The sequence below is a fragment of the Chlorocebus sabaeus genome, chromosome 19, assembly GCF_047675955.1.
Source record: "Chlorocebus sabaeus isolate Y175 chromosome 19, mChlSab1.0.hap1, whole genome shotgun sequence".
Classification (NCBI taxonomy): Eukaryota; Metazoa; Chordata; class Mammalia; order Primates; family Cercopithecidae; genus Chlorocebus; species Chlorocebus sabaeus.
This window is the reverse complement of record NC_132922.1, coordinates 20,675,305-20,693,619: the sequence shown is the minus strand read 5'-3', so window position 1 is coordinate 20,693,619 and position 18,315 is coordinate 20,675,305. Positions and strand designations below refer to the sequence as shown.

Below are 18,315 nucleotides of genomic sequence, written 5' to 3'. Positions count from 1 at the left end.
CTTCCCAATGCTAAAGTTATACATAATGTTTTCTATATTTTGTTTTACTAGATTTGTAGTTTGGGTTTATACATTTGTTTCCTTAAGTTGGCTGGGATATTTCCCCCAGTATGATAACTTTTTCCCATTTTATTGGTACCACCTGAATAGTCTGCCCTTTCCCTGCTAATTGAAATGCCACCTTTTTCATAAACTAAAGCATAGGCTTGTGTTTAGATTTTCTCTTCTATTTCACTGATCCATATATCCACTCTTGTGATATAATTTTTAATTACCTTGATTTTATAGTAGCTTTTAATATCTGGAAGGGTAACTGTTTCCCCTCATTATTCTTCTTTTTCTTTATTCCCTTTATATTTATTATTATTCTTTTTCTTTATTCTTCATTATTCTTCTTTTTCTTTATTCTCTTTATTATTATTATCTTTATTATTATTATTCCCCTCATTATTCTTCTTTTTCATTATTCTTTCTTTTTAAGGATTTCCCACGTATTTTCTCTTTCAGATGACTATTAGAATCAGCCTAACAAGTTCCAACAGACATATTATTGGAATTTTTATTGAGATTACTTTTATTTGATGAATTAATCTTGGGAAACAAACATTTTTATAATAATATGCCTTCGTGTTTTGAGGAAACATTATTTCTAGTATCTATATTCCTATTATCACCATAATCCCTAATAAAATTTCTATTTACTTGTATAATATTCAAGATTGTCATGTAGAATAGCTCTGTCCAATAGAACTTCCTGTGATAATAAAAATGTTCTATATCTGTGATATCAAATAGGTAGCCACTCACCACATGTGGCTATTGAGCACCAGAAATGTGGCTAATGCAACTGAGGAAGTAAATTTTAAGTTTTATTTCATTTTGATTAATTTAAATATAAATGGCCACATGTAGCTAATAGCTGTCATATTAGACAGTACGGCTTTTGAATGTATGAATAACTGTGTAACTGAACACTTTTGTAAGTAGTAGAGGTAGTGTAGCAAAGAATTATTGATACCTACTGTGTGAAAGACATTGTGTAAAGCATTGCAGAGAGGTAAAAGGCCATAAAATTAATACACATGAATTCCTAAATAAAAATCCAATCCCAGGTATAGGGCAATTTATTTACAAATATTTATGTTGTCAGAAACATTCAGTTACAAAAATGTAGTGTGGATATTCATTAGAAAGAAAGTTCATGTCAGATTAAAGGAGCAAGAGAGGGTTTGTGGATGAAGTACTGTTAGACATTGGCCTTGAAGGAATTATTCAAAATTTAAAAGAAAGAAAGTAATGGAAGATTTCTGTTTTCTTAAATCTAGAGGAAATAGAGAAGAGGGAAAAGAATGTGGTATGTTTGGAGGATTAGTTCCCTTGGTTGCTGTAATAAATTACAAGTTTGGTGGTTTAAAACAACAAAAATGTATTTTCTCACAATTCTAGAGGCCAGAAGTCCAAAAGCAGTATCAGTGGCCTGAAATCAAGATGTCAGCAGAGCTATACTCCCTCTGGGGCTCTAAGAGAAGTTCTATTCTTTGCCTCATCCAGCTTCTAGTAGTTGCTGGCATTCCTGGTCACAATAGTCTCTGACCCTATTGTCACATTGTCTTCTCTTCTGCCTGTGTTCACATCTCCCACTGCCTCTCTCTTACAAGGATACATATGATTACATTTAGGGTCCACCTGGATAATTAAGAAGAACTCTCCATTTCAAGATCCTATATTACATCTGTAGAGATGTCCTCCTTTTATATTTTTGCCATGTAAGGTCACATTCACAGGCTCCAGAATTTAGGACATGGACATCTTTTGGGGCCTGTTTTTCAGTGTACCACAAGTATCTAATTTGCCTGGAGCTGGGGATTCCTGTGGCAGTAGGAATTATGATAACTGTCAGTCACTGAATGACTTGCACATGTGACAGGTTATACCGAGTTCTCTATCTGTGCTATTCCATTTACTCATTACAAGAACACTGTGTAGGCATTAGGAAACAAGGGATGAATCTAAGGTGACTGTTTTCCACCTTTGATGACTGGGAAATGATGATTTACAGAAATTGTAGAGTCATGAGGAAAAATTGGTTACAAAGGAAAAACAATAAATTTGACTTTGGTTTTGTTTAGTTTGAAGTCCCAATAGGCTGTGCCCAAGGAAAGATCAACCCCAAATAGAAGCTTAAGGATGCTACAAAGAATTCTTATAGACTATTCTATAATTTCTTACCTTGTTTTCCCCTTTGGGTTGAAGAAACAAATTTTAAGGAGCACTAAACTTGAAATCAGGAGACCTGGGTTCAAAACTTGCACTTACTAAATGTGTGAACTGGATAAGTCATTTCACTTCTCTGAGCTTCAGTTTCTACATCTGTACAAGAAGAATAAACACTCCCCCTCCCATCACACACAGTTATTGTGAGGAATAAATGACATAACATATAGAATTTTTTAGTATATAGTCTGTTGTAAGCATTCAAATGTTTAATTTGAAGGTGTTATGTCTTAAAGCTATCTGGATCCTAAGTAAAAGTCTACATTATTTTTACAAATCTATGATCAACTGCTTTTCCCATTGTCCAAATGACCATTTTATACTTTTACCACTTAAGTGTTTTAAGTGCCACCCAACACCAATTTACTCCCTTTCTAGGCAGATGACCTAAACTCTACTTCATAGAAATAATTAAGGCCATCAAACATAAATCATTCAACTTTTTGCTCTCATATTTAAATGTTTACCTATATCAGTATCCACTTTACCTCATTCTTTTGGACCTCAGAAGAAGTAATATTCTTTCTTTTGTCCCAAGTGAATACTTCTTTTGATATATGCCCTTGATGCAATTTCCTTCATCCTTAGCTCCAGATCACATAGTCAATGCCTGGTGGACATCTTCATTTGGATATCTCATTCCAACTCAGAATCTTGAAAACAGAGTCAGTTGTTTCTTCATCCATCCTTCCTACCATGTTCCTACCTCCTACTCCCTCAACTTCTATTTCCCATCTTGGTCACTGGCATTACCAGAAACTTGGGTAATTTTTGTCATGTTTTACTCCTTTCTTTCCTTTACTATACCTGTGCTTATTCCAATTAAAGATCATCAAGTCATGGTAGGGCTCAGGTTCAGGCACTCATTCTGTCTCTGCTGAGCCCTTTATCCTTTTAATGTTCTCCCTCTAACTTTACTGTGGCTTTTGGTCTTGCTCAGATCATTCCTTTTCTGAAGTAGCCTCATTGCTTCTCATCTTACTCCTCTTCAATCCACCCTTCACACTGCTGCCATAGGGATCTTTCTAAAACAGACCTACTCTTGGAACCCTTTGGGGTATTCCATTACAAACTCCCATTACAAAGTCCAAACTTTAAAGAATGACATTGTCTGACCTAGCCCACCACTCCCACACCCTTCCTGTTAGCCCCATTGAACTATATCCAATTCCCCAGAGGTATCCTGCTTTATATCCCTGTACCTGTACTCCTTCTGTCTAAAATATGTTATTTGCAACCCCATTTCCTAATGCTGTTTGCCTGGTGAATGTCTGCTCATCTTGCATTACTTAGTTCAAGCTTCATATCCCCTTTGAAGCCTTGCCAGGCCTCCTCAGAAAGAACTGATAAGATCTTTTTGGAACCCCTGCTGTACCCTATACATGACTCTGTCATTTCCTCTGTAACCTGTTTGTTTCCCTGTACCAGGCCTTCTTTGAGGACATGAAGTGTCTTGATCAGCTTTGTATCTTTAGTGTTTAACACAATGTCTGGCACAGAGAAGGTGCTCAAAAAACATTTGTCAAATAAATGAATTAATTATAAAACTTTTAAAGTCATATGATACCTTAGAGAAGGGGGTAAGGGAGAACTTACGTAATAACTTTTGGAGATAAATGGAAATATCTGATTATGAGCCTAAGAAGAATACACATTTACCTCCTAAATAGAGATAGTCATGGTCCAGAACTCTGGTCATAAACTGCAGAAGATAAGAAATTAATTGAATGGGCAAACCCCTCACAAGTCCCAGTAAAACATGAGACATTTCCCAGTGGGCTCTTGACGTGATTTCCTCCATCCTTAGATCCAGCTCACATAGTCAATGCCTGGTGAACATCTTCATTTGGGTATCTCACATCCAATTCAGAATCTTATAAACAGAGTCAATTATTTCTCCATCTATCTTCCCCATCATGTTCCCACCTCCCACTCCATCAACTTCTTCTATTTGTAACCTTGGCCAATGGCATTACCACAAACTTGAATAATTCTTGTCATGTTTTACTCCTTTCTTTCCTTTACTGTACCAACATATCAAGAAAGCTTACAGCTCCACTGGTGTTGAAGGTAAGTATTCTCTCAAAGCATTTGCTTTCTTACTGCTTATTCATCACAATGTTAGCATAAACTGCATTTATATTAACGGCATTTATTTTATAATTACTGTTGATCTCCCTTTCATTGTGCCAAAAATATAAATGTTAAGTGAATCAAAACATCAGTGGTATAACTTACTTTTAGGGACATAGATCCTTTGAACCATAGAAGTCTTTGATCTGGAAACTGCCAAATCCAAAGATTCTAGACATAAACTTAACTACCAATTTATACTGGTGAGGACTAGTTTTCTCAAGAGAAAACATTTTGCCAGATCTGACTTGAAAAATAATTTTGAAGTGAGCAAAATTCACTACACTCACCCCAGGCACAAAACTCGTTATATTTCCTGGCTGCCTGGGACTGCCCTCTCCCTTGGTTCCCCGTGCAGGTCTACCTCCTCACACAAAACAAGTACTGTGCCCTGAGCTGCCCTTTCTGTGTCACAACATATCTGTCCTTTTTCCAAAGCCTGTGAGGTTCTGCTTTTAGTAGGCTGACACTTGGAGACCACTTGGTAAATTCACTTACACTAATATCATATTGAGTAAAAATTTCAGGGGAATTTGCATTTTTAACAGGAGTATGTTGAATGCATAATACCTAACGCTGAGAGTCAATCTAATAAAGGGACATTTCCCACCATCTCATGTATTTTCCATGTCTTTTCACGTTTCATTGTCTTTAAACATATTGAACTTTCTGCCTAGAATAACCTCCCCCTTCTCCCACCACCATTTCCAGTCTGGTGAACTGCTGCTCTTCCTTCAATACTCAGCTCAATGTCTCTCTTCTAAGGAGCCTTCTCTAAATTCCCAAGCCTGAGTTGGTCACTCCCTCTTGACTTCTATAAAACTTTGTGTACTTGTCTCAATTTCTTTAATCTTTTATTCGCTCTTCACATGACTTCAAAGTGACTTCCACCCTCATCAATCCAATGCACTCAGTAAACCCCATGTGGTGAAATCAAGTGGACATATTTGAGTCCTCATCTTCCTTGCCCTCTCAGCAACACCTGACACTGTTGATCACCATCTTTTAATTTTTCCACTCCCTCTCCTTAAAACCCCCTTCCCCTGGCTTTCTCAACATTATGGTCTGCTAATCTTCTTTTATCTCTCTCTTTCTCAGTCTCCTTTGTTGGCTCATCCTCTAACTAATCTCTAAATGTTGGATTTCCTCAGGCTATGTCCTGATCTCTTTCCCTTTCCACACTCTGATCTTTCAATAAACAAACTCTCCCACACCCATGGCATTAATTATCCTCCTTATGCTTATGACTTTCAGATTTACATCTCCAACCCAGACCTCTTTCCTGAACTTCAGACTTCTACATATAGCTACCAATTCAACATGTCCACGTGGAGGTTTTGTAGGCACTCCAAACTCAACAGGTTGAAAACTCCCATTCTTCTCAACCTGAGAGAACAGCACCTCCATCCATGCAGTTAACCAAACTAGAAACAGGGAAGTTATTATTGACCCATCTATCTCTCTCTTACCATGATATCCAACTGGCCATCCTTCTGACTCCAACTCCCAAATATATCTCTCAATTTTAACTTTTCTCCATCTCCACTGCCATGCAAGTTACCATCTGTCTACCACTATAACAGACTGTATCTGCTTGATGTCTCCAATACATTTCTACACTGCAGGCAGAGTGCTCTTTGAAAATTCATTCATCAGAAAGTATTTATTGAGCTTTTACTATGTCAAGGCACTTGCTAGATGCTAGTGATACAAATGTAACCAAGACATGCATGTTCCTGATCTCCTAGAACTCCACATAGTTCTATGATTGGGAGACCTAACTTATTTGGGATGGAGAGAGTTTCTCTGAGGAAATATTTTTTTTTATCTGAGATCTGAAGAATGAGTAGGAATCAACTAGGCAAAAAGGGAGGGCAGTGGAGGGTAAAGAACATTTTAGGCAGAAGGAACATCATGTGCAAAGGTTTAGAATCAAGAGGAAGCAAGGTATGAGAAGCAAGGTATGAGGCTAGGCAAAGCCAGGGCCTGAGGAGTCATAACTCTAACTGGGAAGTACTCAGGGGGTCTAGTAGCCCCTCAAACAGCCTGCCAAAGTAGATTAGTGAGTGGAGGTGTGAGCATTTTTCTGAGGAGAGATTGCATAGCTTTCATCAGGGTCTGTGACACTTTCCCTCCCGTGAAAATGTAAAGAACTATGTCTGGGGTATGAAAGGCCATTTTTGGACTTTGTCCTGAAAGCAATGGATGCCATTGGAAAGTAACATGGCCAGATTGTAAAATTCATGGGGCAGGAATTTTTATCTCTTTTGTTCTCTGATATGTCCCAAACACCTAGAAGAGTGCTATGCACATAGCTGACACTCAATAAATAACTGCTGAATGAATTGCCGAATGTCAATTTTGGCATTACATTGCATTGCATTATATTGTAATTGTGTACTTAATGTCTCTCCTTTACAAGGCTCAATTCTGGGAAACCATCTATGTCTCATTGATCTTTGTATTACTAGAGGCATGTTTTTAGTGCCCAGCTCATCGCCTGGCTTAAAATCAGTTTCATTTATGTGTTCATTCATTCAGCCAATAATTAAAGAGCTCTACCAGATGCCAGGAACTGAGAATACAAAGATGATGCAAATACTGGGGCTGGGCGCAGTGGCTTATGCCTGTAATCCCAGCACTTTGGGAGGCCAAGGCATGTGGATCACCTGAGGTCAGGAGTTTGAGACTAGCCTGTCCAATATGGTAAAATCCTGTCTCTAATAAAAATACAAAAATAGCTGGGCATGGTGGCGGGTGCCTGTAATCCCAGCTACTTGTGAGGCTGAGGCATGAAAATTGCTTCAACCTGGAAGATGCAGGTTGCAGTGAGCTGAGATTGCACCACTATACTGTAGCCTGAGTGACAGAGTAAGACTCCATTTCAAAAAGGAAAAAAAAAAAAATGGCACTAACCTCAAGGAGTTTACACTCTGGATGGGAAGACTACTAAGTAGGCTTGATAATACTGCATAGTAAATGCTACAAAAGGGGTAAGAAAAGAACACAGCCATGGGGGTGTCAGGGAAGCCCAGCAGGCAGAAGAAACTATGGAGCTGCCCCTGGGCCAAATGAAGAAGAGAGGAGCAAAACATGGGTGTGGGTATTAAAGGTAAAGTCCAGAGTGGGGCAAGCAGGGCCCATTAGAACTGCAAGTGGTTAAGTGTGGGGGAAGATGGAGCTGCAGAAATAGGCCAAGGCCATAAAGCACCTAGACTTTATTCTGAGGTCCATGGGAAGTTATTAATGGATGATTGATGAAGCAGAAGAGCGATGTGGTCAGATCTGCATATGAGACAACTTGTGCTCCAGAGTGAAGAATGGACTGGAGAAGCAGTCATAGTGGGAGTGGGGACCAGTGATTGGGAGAGATGATGTTTGCCTGCACTAAAGAAGTAATGGGAATAGAGGACAATGGATGGATTTGAGAGCTATTAAGGAGGTAGGATCAAAAGGAATTAGTGATTAATTAGATGCTAGCATGAGAATGATGGAGTACTCATGGATGATTCTCTGATTTTTAACTTGGACACCTTGGGTGAATGAGAACAAAGATTGGGAACAGGCTTAGAGAAGCAGATGATGAATTGCAATTTGGACAGACTGCACTTGAGTTTTCTTTGGAATACCCATGTAGAGACTTTTCGTTGGCAGTTGGATACACACATAGATCTGAAGTTCAGAAGGAAGATCTAGGCTGTAAACAAAAATGTGGGGGTCTTTGCTTATGATTGGTAATTGATTCCTAAAAGCGGATGAGATCACTCAGGGAGGGTGTGGAGAATAAGGAGAAAGACAGCCAAAGACAGAACCTTGGGAGAACATTCAAGTAACAAGCATTTTTAAAGGGAGTGAATAAAGGAATAAGTGATTAAAAAGAGTCATTTAGAAGAAGGGATCCCTTCTAGAACTTCCCAAATACTGCTACTAAATCAGCTGGCTATCCTATTTGTGCTTAAGGCAAAGCCTACTTTTTGGCTTCCCAAATGGAGAATATGTTACTAAACCAAAGATGGAAAGTAGGGCAACATCATATCCAGAAAGCATATCTTCAGGGCTTTTTTCAGATACATATGTGGATACTCTACTCCTGAGGCTCTATTGGTAAACAGATCATAGTAGCCTCTTGTTAATCTGCATCAAGAAACACTTAATAATTAAAAGAGAAACACTTATAAGCTGTATGTTTAAAATATAATATGAAATGTATTAGAAGTCATTTGATGATCATCTGATGTTCAGATCATCCAGATAATCTTTCTAGCCTGCCTGATTACTGGCCCTTTGCTTGACTTGTTGGTTTTGGCATCAAGTACACAAACTCAGCCAGTTGGAATACACCTGAAAAATGTTTCTCAAATGTTCCTTTGTGTGGATAAATTTGTTGGTTTATGTAGTTTGTATATATTACTTGTCTATGTTAAGAAGTGTCCCCTGGCTGATAACATACTTGTTTTTCAGCCCACTAATTTTCTATAAACCATTGAGAGTTCCCAGGCCTCACTATTAACTTGAAATATTGAAGATATTTTGACTCACTGCAATAAAATTACAGTTCTGCAACTCATAATTAAACTTTGATTTATTTGAACAATGGAAGAAAAAGAGAACAAAACTATTAAACTATCAGGTCAACTGGTCAGTTGAGAATTTGTCCACTCATCTTCTCTTCTTTCATGTGTACCCAGATTTGATAGAAGTGAGGATAGCTTGGTTTGAATGGAAAGCATGGCCAAGCAACATATCTAGCTAACTTTTCCCAGATACTTTTTCCTACAGTCAAACCATAACAAATTCATCTCCTAGATAACAACTTGGTTTTTGTGCTTTGAGTTTTTATGTTGCTATTTCCTTTCCTTTAGAGCAGGCCATTTCAAATTTTTACATGTAAGTAAACGAGTTATTTGACGGGCTGCTCTATATATTTTCTCAGAGTTTGCATAGCTACTGTCTTAGTATAAGCCAAAAGGAATTTGTGGTTTCTGAGATCAGAAATTCAACTGCTTTATAAAACTAAAGGATGAATTAGTGCTTAAGTTAGCCATTTTGATCCCCAATCTTTGTTCCTAAATGGCACTTAAATGTTTTATTGGCACTTCCACTGTTTTGTTATAATAACATATCAGTAATAACAACATGCCTCTCCTACAAAGGACAAAAGGGGTAATTTTGGAACCTCTACTATATATTCTCACAAGTGAAAAACATAGGACATGGAAAAACCTTTCCTCCCATCTAGTGGCTGGAAAATATATGAATGTCCTCTATGTGTTTCTTGGAATTCCACGCATTAGGGATTGTTTGGCAAATTATAATATATCTAATTGTTCACCTGGTTAAGCAAAAATAAGTTCTAAAATCTTTACCAAAGCCAAACTCAATGGCAAAATATATATCTATAATGTTTCACTGACCAACTTCCCTTTCATCACTAACATACTCCTCAGTAGAAAGGTTATGTTTCTTCTTAATTCATTATTCTGAACATACGATAGAAAAGACAAGGCAGTATGTCTCTGCTACCTGAAATTGGGACTTAAATTACATTTGCCTCTAAAGCAGTCAGTGCCTCAGATCTCTCCTAAACCTTAATTGCTTCTTGTTGGCCCCACACCTTAACAAGCCTTCTCTCAAGACTTGGATGTGTTGAATTCACTAGAGAGAGCCAAGAAACTGTCTCAGGAACTGGCTGCCTCCAAGGGACCTCAGCTCCTGAAACTTGGAATACCAGACTCTGATACTGGCAGCAGGGCCTCTGTGCAGGGCCAAACCAACCCACAGGAAAGCAGGTTTGGATCCGTTATGCAGCTTGAGGGATTAATGCTTGGTCTACCTGTCTTATATATGTCTTGTGCAGATGTCAAAATCTCTGCTGAATTGTGCCTCTCTCTGGTAATTCTCACAGATTCAAAGAATGAATTTTGTGTGCAGTCAGCAAAGTTCTGAGTACTCCAGGAAGAAGAGGAAGGTCAGTGAACCAGTGAAGGTCTTCATCCCTAACAGAAAATGAAAGCTAAATACTCTTTCTACATTTATTTTAAATTAAGTTTATTTTGTAAAAACATGCATAAACTGTCTTAGCAGGAAAGTAAATTCCTGTTACCAAAACCTTTTTCTAAATTGTTTGCTCAATTTTTTTGTCGGTTAGTAAGTGCTAAATTACTGGCCAGGTAGGACATGAGTCCACTTTGCCACAAGGAAAGAGCGTCAATAGGGCTGCCTCTGGATAGCATTACTTCAAAGCTGGATTAGAGATGAGGCACCTTTTATGTTATATTTGTAAAAGAACCACAGCAGTTATTTTGGAAAGAAGCTGTTGTTCTCAAAGGAAAGAAGGATTTTTTTTTTTTTTTTTTTTTGCATAATTAAACTCTTCAGGTATTTAGGCTACTGTGAAATGTTTTGACTTGTTGTAACCTGTATACTGGAATCCCTTTCTAGCTGTACTAAAAATTCCCACAGAGTTGCATAGGATGCATGCGGAGGTGCTTATCCAGGTGTGATTTATGTGTTAACCTCAGTCACAAGGTTGATCAGCTAATTGTGGGACCAAAATGTGCCCTCCCTCAACTATGGCCCCAGGCCCTGTTCTGTTAGCCAATCCGAAACAGGGAACATGCTGCAATTCGGGAGCCTGGCTCTCTTCTTAAGACCTATATTGAATATTTCCCAACAAGCACTTCAGTTTATCAGTCTGCAACCTGCAAATGATGCTATTAGTTCCCTCCTTATCCTGAAAGAATTTGGATAGACTTAATTGATGATTAGTATGAGCTGAACAATAAATGACTTAAAGTGTTATTTCTATTATTTATATAACATGAGATTTAGTAACTTATAAAATGAGGTTTAGTAATTTAATTTAAATGGATAGGACCAATAAGTTAAATGTTAAGTGTGTGACTTATGGTTAAATAAAATGAAAATACAAGACTTTTTTTTTTTTTTCCTCATCTTTTTTCACACAGAAAGGAAAAGTTTATTTGCTACCATCAGTATTTCTCCAAATGTAAAGTGTAGTGAGAACATCAATAACTGGAGTGCTTGTTAAAATATGGATTACTAGGCCTGCCTCATTTCTACTAAATCAAACTCTCAGGTTCAGGCGCTGTGGAAAACTCTCCAGATTCTAACACACACACACACACACACACACACACACACACACACACACAAAATGGAGAACCAGTGACCTCTGACCCAGACTAAGGTAAATCTCTGTAGGAAAATCCCAGGGAACCTGCCTGTTCAGCACTGCCCCTTGCCAGACACCAGACTCTCAGCCATTCCTGACTATCTAGGGCAGCCTACCAAACTAGGGTCTTAAATTGGACTGTAGCACTGGGGCCTGCCAACGAGGAGGAGCATTTCCCCTTCTTTTAGTGTATTAAGTGGACTCATGAAAGCCTGCTCTACCACTAAAAGAAGGAGGGGAAAGGTATTGGATTTATTATATCCTTGATAGAATTGTAGACTGAGTCACTATCATTTCTTTTAAGAGAATCACATAAAGAGATTAGCTGTCTAGTAGAGGAATTAGGTTTATGTCTCTCCAGAGAGAAGGTCTAAGAACAAATTGATAAAGGCTATAGGAGATCAATTTATAAGGAGGAGCTTCCCCTCCGCCCCCGGCATGATCTCAGCTCACTGCAACATTGACCTCCCAGGCTCAAGTGATCCTCCCACCTCAGCCTCTGGACTGGCTGGGACTACAGGCATGTGCCACCATGCCTGGCTTATTTTTGTATCTTTTGTAGACATGGGGTTTCGTCATGTTGCCCAGGCTGGTCTCAAACTCCTGACTTCAAGTAATCCACCCACCTCAGCCTCCCAAAGTGCTAGGATTACAGGCATGGACCACCACACCCAGCCCAAGAGGAGCTTTTTAACTCTGCAGTTGTCAGTTGTCAAAATTTTGAAATGGGCTACCTTGTGAATTAGTGGGCTTGTCTTCACTGCAGGTATTTGAACACAGAGGAGCTTCACAAAAACTCTATAAACGACTCTCAAAGCAAATTAGCACTACTGAGTAGTTAATCTGGATTTCAAAAGGAACTATTTTGCTTCAAGGGGAATTGAACTCATAATCTATATTTGTGATTATCGTAAACTTAGCCTAAGGTTGACAGATCCTTTAAATCAAAGTCTCAAATCTGAATCTATCTAGAAAATTTCTATAGTGATTTTATTATCTCTATTAACACCTGTTTCCCCATCTGAACAGTCTCTCTCACTGCCAGTAGGTGGACTGTGTGTTTCTGAGGCAGTGTGTATGTGAGACAACAGAGAAGTTTCTGGGCCTGTGCCCTTGGCTGGGCACACAGGGAAGGAGATCTGTTATCAAGAGAATCTGAGAACTGTGAAAACGTGAACTATCTGATTTTACATAGCAGAGCTCAAATATGCAACCAGCTATCAATATTGGAGTATATTCAGTTCTATCTACTGAATGATTTATTAGAAGGAAAGAAATATTTTTTCTAGTCTATTCATTTTGGTTCTTTATTGTAATGGGATAAATAAACACAAGTGCATCAAAGAGCTGACACTTTAGTGAAAAGAATGAAAACAGGCCCCATGCTGGGATGCCTGAGCTGTTCTAGACCAGTCATTCCCTCACCCTGACTGTGCTTGGTTCATCAGTGTGATCACAAAGATTAGATGATGATAGTTGGAAACTGGGACATTATTAAATAAAAAGTTATGCAGGGGAAATTTGAATTTGGCTGTTTGGGGTTTTTCTGTCTTTACAGAAATTTGGTCTAGCTGGAAAGACATGGGTTAGGCTCATGATTGCCGCCAGCCTTTGAAGCCAGGCAGTGAAACCACACCTTCATTTCCCCTCTTGCAGGTCCCTCTGCTGTCTGGGTTCTTTCATTCTCCAGCTCACCTCTTCCAGGAAGAGGCTGGAAATGTTCATCAGTGTCAAAGTTGCTTTCACATGAGTTCAGAGTTGTGTGTGTGTTCTTAAAATTCCACTAACCATTAGAGCCAACTTTAATGTATCTTAAAATTGTCAATTTATGGTTTCAAACTCAACAGTATTGGATATTTAGGGACTTCCACAGAATCTTATATTGAAAGAATTCTCAGTTATAATCATCATCATTTAGAAAGAGGTCCCAAATAATATAATGAAACTGAACACACTGTGCATGTAAGAGTTAAGTCAAGATCTGCTACAATGTAGGATTCCAGATTCTGTACAAGTGAGAAAATGCCTAAATGTATTCTCTTTAGATATTTTTAGTTTGTTTAAAGGAAAAAAAGGTAATATTTTCAGTGTGACTGTGTGATTTGTGTACTGAGGTCTTGGCTGAGACTTGATATAAAATTTCCAGTTTTGATAGAGGAGGAGGACACCATTGTCTTGGTTAAAAAGAAAAAAGCTTTTATTAATGGGCCCTTGGGTTATCCATTGGTGAAGTCAAGTTCCTATTTAGAAATGGCAAGACTTGAGGTACTAAGGAGCTAATCTGCTCATATAATATCCCCTTGGGTGCACAATATCTCTGCAATTAGAGTTTCACCGTCTGGGAGGAGCAAACTCAGTCTTATAGTAGGTGGTGGCTCACAGGTACCACTGGCTATGTGCAGGGCTGGCGTAAACTATTCCCTTGCAACCTGGCTGGAAGTTGCACATGAGATTTGCTCAACAGAGGATGTTGAGAAAGGGATTGGCCAGCGTTTCTGGTAATAGGCTGATTTACTCAGCTTCAGGGCTTTTTCTTGTGTTATAATTCCATCATGTTACCCCAGAGCCTTTAGTAGTAAAGTAGTAAAGTCTCATTAAACTTTTATTTTATTTTATTTTATTTTGAGACAGTCTCACTCTGTCGCCCAAGCTGGAGTATAGTGGCGCGATCATGGCTCACTACAGCCTTGACCTCCCAGGTTCAAGTGATCCTCCCATCTCAGCCTCCCAAGTAGCTAGAACTACAGGTACATGCTACCATGCCCAGATAATTTTTGTGTTTTTAGTAGAGATGAGGTTTCACCGTGTTGCCCAGGCTGGTCTCAAACTCTTGGGCTCAAGCAATCTGCCCGCCTCAGTTTCCCAGAGTGCTGGGATTACAGGTGTGAGCCACCATGCCCAGGCTCATTAAACATTTTAGTCTGGACTTACCTGTGCCATGGTGTTCAGTAGTGCATGAGTTTTTCCATGGAGGAGTAGAGATGCAGACTGCTTGAGATAGCCAGAAACATCTATGGGGCACTAGTAGAGCATTCCCTGGGGTCTCAGACACTTAGAAACCTGGTATAAGCGTGAATTTTAAGGGGCTGTTTGGGTATTTCAGGACTCCTGAAGGCTGATTAAGTCTGGAGCATTGAGGTTCCATATGGGTAATTATCAATTGGCTCTAGGGTAAGCAAGCAAAGTTAGTTTTTCATCTTCCTTTTGGCAAGGTAGAAAAGAAAAAGCCTAGGCTGCTAAATTCAAAAGTTCTCATTTTCTAGATAAGATATTTCATCTCTCTAGCCCCCAGTTCACTCAATCTATAAAATCTGAATAATAATTACACCTATTTCATAATTTTGTGAGACTTAAGCAAGGGGATTCAAGCCCCGCACACATATAGTTGCTACTCAACAGATGTTCATCACGATGGCTGCTTTTTAACTCTTAGCATGTCCACTTTGTCTCCAGGAACTTAGGATTCCTTCTTTCTTCCCTTTCCCTTCCCTTCCCTTCTTCCCTTCTTCCCTTCCCTTCCCTTCCCTTCTTCCCTTCCCTTCTTCCCTTCCTCCCTTCCCTTCTTCCCTTCTTCCCCCTTCTTCCCTTCCTCCCTTTCCTGCCTCCCTTCCCTTCCTCCCTTCCCTTCTTCCCTTCTTCCCTTCCCTTCTTTCCTTCCCTTTCCCTTCCCTTCCCTTCCCTTCCCCTTCTCTTCTCTTCCCTTCTCTTCCCTCTCCTCTCCTCTCCCCTCCCCTCCCCTCCCCTCCTCTCCACTCCTTCTCTTCTCTTCTCTTCTCTTCTCTTCTCTTCTCTTCTCTTCTCTTCTCTTCTCTTCTCTTCTCTTCTCTTCTCTTTTTGACAAGGTTTCATTCTGTCACCCAGGCTGGAGTGCAGTGGAACAATCTCGGCTCATTGCAGCCTCAACCTCCCAGGCTTAAGCAATCCTCCCACCTCAGCCTCCTCCTAAATAGCTGGGACTATACACATGTGCTATTACGCTTGGCTAATTTTTGTGTTTTTTTGTAGAGATGGAGTTTTGCCACATTGCCCAGGCTGGTCTTGAACTCCTGGGCTCAAGCTATCTGCCCACCAAAAGTGCTGGGATTACAGGTGTGAGCCACTGCACCTGGCCTCAGGAGTTTGGGATTTCTATGCTGCTTTTTGCCTACCCAGAGCTCCTACATCAACATCTTGTCCAAGCCTAGGGCCAGCACTTGAACCATGCTTCCAATTGCCTCTGTTCTCAGAACGTTGCCCACTCCTTTCCCTAAATTGAAACTCCCTTTCCCTCAAGATAGTTCAATGGGAAAGAAGCATCAGATAAAGCTTAATATGCTGCCCTCCCACATTTGCATTTTAAAATAGAAGCTTGTTAATTAAAAAAATGAATCTCACCTAGGGATTGTGATATGAGAACAGACTGAATAAACAAGGAAGAAGAAAGTTTAAAGGGAACTTTGTAGCTGTCTTTAAATTTATGAAAGGTTGTCATAAAATGCAGGTAACCACAGACACATTCTGTGTTGTTACAAAGCATAGAACATAGACCCAATGGGAAGACATCCCAGGGATGCAGATTTGGCCTCAACCTATTAAAGAACTTTCACCCCATGCTCTAGCAAATTGCCTGGCACATGGAAGGCAATCAACATTTGACTGTTTTTGTTAGCAATTAGAACTGTCAGATGGTGGTGACTGCTTCTGGCTGTAATGAGTTCCTTATCACCAGAAGTGTTCAAGACTAGTTGTCCAAGATATTGTCCATTTGGATAAGAATCGAACAAACTGAATACCATAGTCTCTTCCAGCTATAAAACTCAGTGACAGTTCTATAAACAGTTGAATTTCAACAGAGATTTTAGAGCAAAGGAACATTTTATCAATCCTTTTTCCAAAAGGCAGGGTTCTAGAGTTAGACATTATCTGGGTTCAAACCCTGGTCATCCTACTTACTAGCTGTGTGACTCTGTGTGACAATTTTAATGTTTTACTTGCTATCTGTGTACATCAACTTCCTTATCTGTGAAATGGGGGCAATAGTATTATCTTTCTCACAGAGTTATTGTGAGAGCTCAATAAGTTAATACAGGGAAAGCACTTAGAAGAATATCTGGCACATAGAAAGTTAATGTTCGATAAACATTAGTTATGAGGTATCATCTGATACCCTTGCCACTTCTACAGCTTTTTACGTCTTTTCAGTATGTGGAGGGAGGTCCTTTGTAGCATAGTTGACCGTGACCTTGTTTTTTCCTAAATCGGATGCCAGCCATGGCCACTGTGATTAACCAGTGGACTTTCTATCTCCTAAAAGCAAGCTTTAAAGCTAAACAAGCAGACAGGGCTGGTGACGTGCAGTTTATGAAGGATCTGCCAATGAAACACAATCATGGCTGTGGACACCCTAACCCTGCTATGTGCCTGACAAGTGACAGATAACCAGTAAATATTTGTTGAATGAGCTGGCTGCGGTGGTGTGTGTCTGTTGTCCCAGCTACTCGGGAGGCTGAGGCAGGAGGATCGCTTGAGCCCAAGAGTCTTGAGACCAGCCTGGGTAACACAGCAAGACTCCATCTCTAAAAAATTAAAAAATTTTAAAAAAATAAAATATTCATTGAATGAATAGATTAACTCGGTAGGGTTTTATTATTTCCTATATTTTATTTATTTATTTTTGATTAGGTAATACATTCACATGATTTAAAATTCAAAAGGAACAAAAGGATATATAAAGAAAAACCTCCCTGCCACCCAAGTCCCTCAGCCATCCAGTTCCCTTCCCCATAGGGAGCTAACATAACCACTTTCTCATATGTCTTTCCAGAGCTATTTTAGGCATAAACAAGCAAACATACTTGCTTATGCACATTTATTTCTTTCCCTCCCTTTTAAACAAATGGCTCATATACTGTTCTAGGTATGATTGTTGAAGTAGCCCCAGAAATGGGAGTGAGCATGGGCACGTCAAGGAGGAATTAAAGAAGAAATAGCTCAGGGACAGAAAAATCAACCAGGAGACTACTACATTAATACAGATGTAAGGCGATTAGAGCCTGGACTAGTATATTAAATGGGATAATCAGAGAAAGAATTGTTTGAATGCTTTTTAGCTTACACTGGGGTAACCACCGCAGTGATCAAGATATGGAGTATTTTTGTCACCCCAGAAGTTCCCTTGTGTCCCTTTGCAGCCAGTCCACCCTCCCCAGGCCCAGGCACCCACTCCTCTGCTTTGTCAGAGTTTTTCAGCTTTCGTGTTACAGGCCTGCATGCCCGTGGTGGGACCTCCAGTCAGCAGAGTTAAACGCAATACTAGTCAACATCAATGGCACTTACTTCAGGTCAGACACTCCACTAAGCACCTACATGTGCTCATTCATTTAATCCTCTTCAGCAACTGAAGCAGGTACTGCTTTTATCTCAATTTTGGATAAAGTATCTAAGATACAGAGAAGTTAAATCACTTGCTGAAGGTCACACAGTTAGTACATAGCAAAGTCAGAATTTTGAACCTAGAGCAATCTGCTTCCAGTGACCATATGTAAAAATAATATAAGAAAATATTCAGACCCCCACAGAAAGACTTCATTGCTATTCATCAAGATTCAGAGGGAAGACCAATCCTTAGTAGGTTGATATAGAAAGAAGTTATCCAGAAGCCTTCAAGTATACTTTTAACTTGTCAGTTAAAAGAAGGCCAGTAGCCTTACTTCATAGGCATGAGCCAGTGGGCA

At 39.4% G+C, this 18,315-nt stretch overlaps 1 protein-coding gene across 2 annotated transcripts in view; it reads left to right on the top strand.

The window, feature by feature from the left end:
* HORMAD2 (HORMA domain containing 2) overlaps positions 1-11,338 on the top strand; it is a 91,498-nt gene extending 80,160 nt beyond the window's left edge. For both annotated transcript variants that reach the window (XM_007975363.3, XM_073006823.1), the window contains exon 11: positions 10,313-11,338. In XM_007975363.3, the coding sequence (XP_007973554.1) occupies positions 10,313-10,417 (105 nt within the window). In that variant the 3' untranslated portion in view covers positions 10,418-11,338. The remainder of the gene's footprint in view (positions 1-10,312) is intronic.
* Positions 11,339-18,315: the final 6,977 nt, after the last annotated feature.